This window comes from Rhinolophus hipposideros (genome assembly GCF_964194185.1).
Source record: "Rhinolophus hipposideros genome assembly, chromosome: 15".
NCBI classification, from domain to species: Eukaryota; Metazoa; Chordata; class Mammalia; order Chiroptera; family Rhinolophidae; genus Rhinolophus; species Rhinolophus hipposideros.
In genome coordinates this window covers 28,902,792-28,909,843 of record NC_138061.1, presented here as the reverse complement: position 1 = coordinate 28,909,843, position 7,052 = coordinate 28,902,792, and the positions used below count along the sequence as shown (strand labels likewise).

Here is a 7,052-nt window from a genome sequence, read left to right as displayed (position 1 = left end):
GGAGATTAGGCACTAGAACAGACCAAAGGTCATCAAGACCCAGGGAGGGAAGACCGCCTCCTGGGATATAAAAGTGTACCCTACCCAACCATCTGCAAGACTGCTCACTTTGACACACATGTGAACACAAATAAAAACCCAAATCATAGGAAACAGGTGATTATACTTTAATAAATCAAAGTCTGGCATCCTAAGCCTCAAATGATTCCTTGGGAAACCCCAGTAAAGACATACATCTGACTGCAAACAGATTCACTTATTCCCACATATATTTTTATGTGTACTGAAGGTTTTATGTTTCCTGAGGGAAACGGAGGAGAGAGGACCAAACTAAACTAAGATAAATAGAGTTGAAGGCTGAGTGAGAGTTAGTGGGAAGTTTTCAAATGAAACTTGACATCCTTGATATTGCTACAAAAGGTTTCTTTCTGAATTGCGGTCACAGTAACCTGAAATATAAAAAAAAAAACAAGCCATTAAAAACAGAAAGGTGGACCCAGGGTTTAATGAATGTCATAATGGCCTCAGGGCTTGGCTTTCCTTAAGTGCTTAACAAGTAAGGTTATATAGCTAGATGTGGCTGTAATTCATAAACATCCTCAAGGCTGTTTCTGCAACCCTTTGAATTTCTCTGCCGGGCGCAGAGAATGGGCTCTGCTGTAAGAAATCGTGTTCTTTTTATTTGTCTTAAATTTGCCTGAAACTTGCACTTCAAAGGGTTGGGACACATTCTCCTATTTCAGAAAGTAGAAGCCAAGTCAGCCTGATCTCAGACACTCAGTGGTTTGATAGAATGTTCACCGTGTCCTGTACCATGTATCAAGTGGTGTCACAAGGGGCTTCAGTGCCACCAAAAAACCTTGGTGTGCACCCAACTCAGATACTTATTGCAGATCTTGGGCAACTTTCATAATCTTTCTTTGCTTCCGTTTTCTCATCTGTAGAATGTGGATAATAAGAGTATCTATTCCATAAGGTATCTCTGAGAATTAAATGAGATAATGTCGATAAAGGGCTTGGCCTAGAGTGTGGCTGTGGTGAAACCCTTTACTGGCCCTTCATTTAGGCTGCCCCAGAGTGAAACAACAAAATCTTACTGATTTATGTTTTTGGTTTTGGTTCATATCTGTTTGGTGTAGTGTGGGTCAGTAAGTTAGAGAACCAACAGAAAAGTTTGGTTTTGTTCTCTTTCCTTCTACATCTTAGCATTACCCTATCTGGATTTTGAAACCCAGTTTCCCATGGGGGTGAGTGTCAATTCAAAATAGACAGCACACTTTCCTCCAGAATGTCCTGGGTTTTTAAATCAAGCTTAGAGGAGGGTAAGATCTATAAAAAGATCTGATGGTCGTCCCAGGGAATCTCAAAAAAATGTAAGGAAAATTAGCTAGTCAATTTAATGGTTATTTGGTTCCATGGTAGAGAAAGAGCATTTGTTGACATCTTTCTTGTTTGAACTTGCTATGGTGATGTCTCACTATAAGTTTTTACACCAGTGGCAACATTTGGTGCTCAGATCTTCACTGGGGACACTCAATCCCCAAGTAATATTAATTCAGTCAAAATGTTTTTTGGGGGCATTGTAGCCATGTGACCAAAGACTGGGCCAAAGGTAGCAGGAAAAAGGAAGAGCATGTCCCCTGTGGTTTTCCTTCATTAAAAGTGCCAAGGCTTTGGAAAAATGTCTGCCCACTCCTGCATCAGCCCCATAAGGTCAGTAGAGGATCTGCTCTAGAAGGACCAAAACTTGGGCTCAGAGTGTCTCCCAAGGCTCCCTTTTTTCTCTTGCATGCAGATGAAACGCATCTCACTGGCAGGTGGGGCCAAATTCACTGCTCACTCCCCCTCAGGAGAGCCAGCTGGCGCCCCACGTCCTCCCGCCTGCCCACTCACCATTGTGCACAATCAGCCTGTACTGCCTGGCCAGGCACAGCTCCTCCTGCCTCCGCCTCACAATTCTCTGCACTTCTGGGGGCAGGCCGTTGGGGTTGCGGGCAAACACAAAGGAGTAGCTGTCCGCACAGGTGCCGTCGAGGTTCAGGAGGCGACAGGAGTACTGCACAGCGTAGGTGTCGTAGTCCGTGTCAATGATCCAGTGGTCATCGTCTGCAAGCCAGAAAGTCAGAGCCAATGCCTCTCCCTCAGCAGGTTCAGATGTCAGGGAAACTCCCCACCAAGCCTGAGAAGCCAGCAGCTTCCTGAAACTGGTTTCATTTTGTTCGGAAGCAGGTGACCACAGAGAATTCGGGCAGTTTTTTAAAAACTGGGAAAATGAGAAAGGGTTTTGTTCTTTTTACAGATAAAGGGTCGTGGCCAGGGGGGACCTTCTTCACCTTAATGATTGTCGCTCTCCCTGATGATAAATGTGATAGCATCTTCCCAAAGAACAAGTGAGAATGTGGGCCCATCAACACACACAGAATAGACCTTACTACGGTGTCTTTGCCATCTACCCTCCAACAATATCGGTGCCTTTGTGGTTGATGTCTGATGGCTACCAACTTATGTTAGCTCCCACTGCAGGATGTATCTCTTGCGATGGTCTGTAACGGCCAGTTCCCAGTCATCTCGGTAACCATGGTGTCCTCCTGCCCTTCCATCCATGGGTGGACACCATTCTGATGATCTGGCTCACAGCTTTTCTGGCTCCATCCTAATTCTGGTTTAGTAACCCTATTCACCTCTCCATGCTGGCAAAAGAGTAGTTTTTGGCTTGGGGGAACAGATGCCCACCATCTGATATCAGATATTCTTTTTTAGAGTTTGTACTCTTCAGAACTCCCCTGATAGAGGCAGAATTGACCCCTTGAAGAATTTAGATTATATTTATTCCTATGGGTGGAACGTAAGCCATGAAGCATAAGTATAAACGAAGGGGGGAAAAATGCCAACGAAGACCGTATGGGAAATAATATAAGAATGTTTATGAGAGATCTGCCGTGGAGAAACAACAATGTTCAGGTCTATCCAAATACCTTATGTTTGGTCAAAAGTGTCACATCTCTACTTAATCTAATATTTTTGTTGACATATAGCCACGATTAGGACTTTCTGAGCACTTAATTCCATCAATCATTGTGTAGATATTTTCCATGTTTTCTCAGTTATTTCTCACATCGACCCACAAGTGCACACTATCATTCCTATTTTATAGATGAGGAAACCGAGGCAGAGAAACTAAATATTTCACCCAGAATCCCAAAGAGCAGGGTAGAACTGGTATTCAATCTGATTCTGGAGCCCACGTGCCTGACCTCTATGCCACATTGTCTATAGGCACTAAATAAATTGGTGGCAGAGGGGACAAAAAGCAAGGAACAAAAAGGCTTTGCGTCTCCATCTCACACACAGGTTGTGAAGCATGTGATCTTCTCTGCCCTATGTTGTGCTCCACACTGGAGGAATGCAGAAGTACCTGGATCCCCTAGCACTAAAGGGCATAAGGAAGATCTCTAACACTCTCCCTATGCCGGCTCTGGGTGTGCCTCGTGGCTCTGAGAATCCCTGGAGTGCCAGCCTAGTAGCAGTTCAGCCCTAACCCAGGCCCTGCAGGAGGGCTGCACAGGAGTGTGAGGTGGAACCCCCTCTTCAGCTCACTCCAGGCCGGCCAGGAAGAAGAATGAGTCACCCCTGTACCTTGCAGGCTTTCCCACAGAGAGTGTCAGAGGCAGGGTGGGAGTACCCAGACATGTGACTCCTCAGTGGTGGCCATGCAGTTATTCAGCAGGCTGGTCAGGAACAGAAGCCATAAGCCCCACCCTAACCACCAGCTCCCCTTATAGGCTTTGAGCATCTGGGCAGAGCTTTCCTCTTCTCCGAATGAAGTCATTTCTTCCCCAGTTATGGGGCTCACTGTGTCAGTCACAGGCGCCCCAGCAGCCTACCCCTCAGACACAAAAGCACTGTCCTTTGAAATGTGACCCTGATTCATGATCTAGACAGCTCAGCAAATCTGCAGCTTAATTTTTCCCCCAGAATTGTTGCCAGAATGTGAATTCTGACATAGGAACTAAGTAACTTTCAGTGCTTAGTTTTAGGAAAATTGACTACAGTCCCTCACTTTTAAAAAAGGCCTAAGTTGGTTTGGTTTATCTCCAAGCTCTTTTTGGCTAAATAGTGCAGAGATGAAGAATTTAAATTGTAACAATCTTTCCCTGACTCTCCCTCCTAAGACAACTGCTCAAGAGTTGCTAGAAAGAATGAGCTCAGGCCTCCAAACTCCTCATATGAGTTTTGGTGCATGGGAGAAAGGGAAGAGGTCACTGCCACCCAGCACACTGTGTCTGGCTCAGAATCTCAGCGTTAGCAGGCAGGGCAGCAGGCAGGGGGCCAACCCTATGCACCACACCTCCTACATCCTTGGATGAGGGTCTCCCAGCCCCTGCTGAGGCCCCAAAGTAGTTAAGCTGTCTCAGGGATTGGCCCAAAGAGATGGAGGAAATGCAAAGCTAGGTTGAATGGTGATGTGGTCTGGGTCTTGGGGAGGTGGGAGGGATAAGTATGGAGAAGGTTACACACCCTGGCACAGTGGCTGAACAGGAAAATGGCAGGAGGAGGTCACCTTACAAGCCCAAAGATCCTTTGAGCTTTGACCAGGTTTTTTGAGCTGGTGGGTGGGGGTATGGGAAGTGGGGAGGATGTTTAGCTACGCCCAGTCTCATGACCTTAACGTCAGGCGCAGCTGAGTATTCCTGTAACTTACAGACCATTTTTCCCAAGGGCGCCACTGCAGAAGACATACAGCGATGTAGCCAGGTATGCCCCCCTCCTTCCCTACCCCCAAGACAGTCCCACGGAGCTTATTACTCACTTCCTTTCTGGAGAAAGGACGCTACACCCCAGTACTTCATCTTGAACTTGGCAGGGTCCTCCGTGTCTGTGAAGGTGCCCACCATGTCTGCACACACGTCCCAGTTGCTGCAAAAGCCAAGGGGATCGTGAGCCAGGCTGGGCAAAGGGCTTCCTCCCTCCATCCCTCCCGGGTCAGGGTTTGGCCCTCAGCCCGGGGGACCCTGGAGCGCAAAGAGCTCTGCCACCCAGAGGCCACTGACTTCAAAAGACGGACTCGGCCCTTGGCGGTGGCGCTCATCTGGCCGCTCTCGTCCACTGAGAACTCAGCGATGATGTTGTCCTGCAGAAAGAGGCCCTCAGGGTCCTTCTTGGCCATTGCATACCAGGTCCCAGCGAACTGTGGAAGAGATGGAAGCAGGTTTGGTGTGGGCCGGCAGTGCACGGCCGGCCGTGGGGCAGGCGCCACGCGGGGACCGGGCCCCGGGACCCCCGGGCAGATACCTACTCGAGCCTTGTCGAAGTTCTCCTTGACTCGGAAGCTGCTCACCCGGCAGTTGCGCTCCGCGCGGGCGCTGCCCAGCACAGCCAGCAGCACGAGCGCCCACACCCACTCCATCTCGCCCAGAAATCTGCCCTGCGGGAAACGCGCGCTGTGAGCGCAGGGCCGCCGGGCCACCCGGCTTGCTACGGCCCGCGGGCGCCGCCACCCTCGCGCCTGTCCCTGCGCGTCCCCGCCCGTCCCCGCCCGGGCGCCGCTCACCACCGGGAGACGAGCGCGGACCTGGTCTGGGTGTCCCGGCGCACGCAGAGCGAGGGAGATGAGCGCGCCCTGGGGGCCACCGGGCGGCTTTATAACTCCGGGGGGAGGGGGTCGTGCTGTCGCAACCGCGCCGGGTGAAAGACCGAGGGGGGAGGCGCCGGGCCCGTGGGCCAGCACTTGCATAACGCGCCCTGAGTCACCGGCGCCCGCGCACAGGGAGGGTCTTTTTGGCCAGAACCTCACCTCCAGGGCCGCCTGGGGCTTGTTGGAGCCGCCGCGCGGGGTGGCCTCGATGGAGCCCAAACTCTCCAGCGGCGACGAGCCGCGGGAACAAGACCTGGCCCAGTTACCCAACACTTGTGCCAGCGGCCGCCAGCTGCGGCCTGGGGTGGCCTCAGGACCCAGTTCCTCTGGCTGGGGGCCCAGGTCGGCCTGGCGGGAAAACCGTGGCCTCCCAGATCGAGAGGACCTACGATGCCGCTGCCTGGTGCGTCAGTGCCTGGGCTCTGGCCGTGCCAAATTGGCCCCTCTGCCCTCTGAGGGCCAACTGTGCAGGGGTTTGGGAATATTTCAGCCAAGCAGTTTTTCATGTTATAAAGGATGCATTTTACTCTCTTTCAGGAGACTCGTGGTGCTCTCTGGGTCAATATTTGTTCTTTAGTTTCAACATCTTTAGAAGCATTAAAACCCTCCCTGTTAAATATTCTCCAGAAACGCAACCCTGGTCAGGGCAGGGAATATTTTAGCAACCTCGTTGGTCGCCTACTTTGTGATACTTTGCTCAAACTACTTGGAAACATGCCTACCAATTGTTTATGGTATAATTATATTTCAAAGCCATAGTTGACTTTTGTTTTGTTTTCAAAACAGCTAAGTTGGCTGAAGAGTGGACAAGAGAGGGAAGAGGTAAACAAAATTACAGTCAACGGTCAATTAAATGACAATGCCGTGACTAATTATGTAATTTTGCTTTTGTGATGGCACAATTTACTGACCATAGTTTTCTCTTTCCATTCAGAGTTAAAGATTTGCCCTAATTTGATCAAAGCAATCAGTCAGAAGGTGCAGCTCTTGACTAAATGAGAACTAGTAATACGACAAAAAAAAAAATCTTTTTGTAAGATTCCTTCCATACAGAATCAGTTGTGTCTCCATGGTCCAAATTTGAAAAAAATCGAGATGAATTTGGACCATTTTGTTGACACGAAATAAGAAAGGGATGGGGGAGAGGGGAGTGGCTGCCCAACAGAGAAATAAGGAGTTGATGGTCCTTGGACTGGCCCTTTATGGGGCATTGGGGTTACTTCTAAGCCTGCTGAAAAGACACTTGTGGTTTCTGTCACCTTCCTGTAACTCTTTGGACATCTACCTACCCGTTCTCTGCTTCCACTTTCCATCTTCCGCTCTACTCCTGCTCCCCATTTGAGTCTCTGGAGTGCCAATGATGATGCATTTAACTCCTTACGGCCACAGAACTCGGAAAGCTCTGTTTCTGGCCAAC

General features: G+C 49.5%; 1 protein-coding gene across 4 annotated transcripts; it reads right to left on the bottom strand.

Annotated features, from left to right (window-relative positions):
- Window positions 1-143: 143 nt before the first annotated feature.
- On the bottom strand, window positions 144-5,920 carry RBP4 (retinol binding protein 4). Of its 4 annotated transcripts, none has more exons than XM_081075076.1 (6): window positions 5,795-5,920; window positions 5,297-5,425; window positions 5,052-5,188; window positions 4,811-4,917; window positions 1,894-2,106; window positions 144-449 (listed from the first exon to the last, which is right to left on the bottom strand). In XM_081075076.1, the coding sequence occupies exons 2-6, from the start codon at window positions 5,405-5,407 to the stop codon at window positions 412-414; spliced, it is 606 nt and encodes a 201-aa protein (XP_080931202.1). In that variant the 5' UTR covers window positions 5,408-5,425; window positions 5,795-5,920; the 3' UTR covers window positions 144-411. The 4 variants fall into 4 exon arrangements, with proteins under 4 accessions (XP_080931202.1, XP_080931204.1, XP_080931203.1 ...); XM_081075078.1 differs by lacking the exon at window positions 5,795-5,920 and adding an exon at window positions 5,552-5,670 and having other exon boundaries at window positions 5,297-5,420; XM_081075077.1 differs by lacking the exon at window positions 5,795-5,920 and adding an exon at window positions 5,573-5,669.
- Window positions 5,921-7,052: the final 1,132 nt, after the last annotated feature.

Coding starts and splice junctions, on each gene's coding strand:
- RBP4 (XM_081075076.1), bottom strand. CDS start 5,407: ATGGAGTGGGTGTGGGCGCTCGTGCTGCTGGCTGTGCTGGGCAGCGCC. Junction 4,918..5,051: donor GGCCGAGTCCGTCTTTTGAA/GTCAGTGGCCTC, acceptor TGGCTTTTGCAG/CAACTGGGACGTGTGTGCAG. Junction 2,107..4,810: donor GTCCTTTCTCCAGAAAGGAA/GTGAGTAATAAG, acceptor TCTGGCTTGCAG/ACGATGACCACTGGATCATT.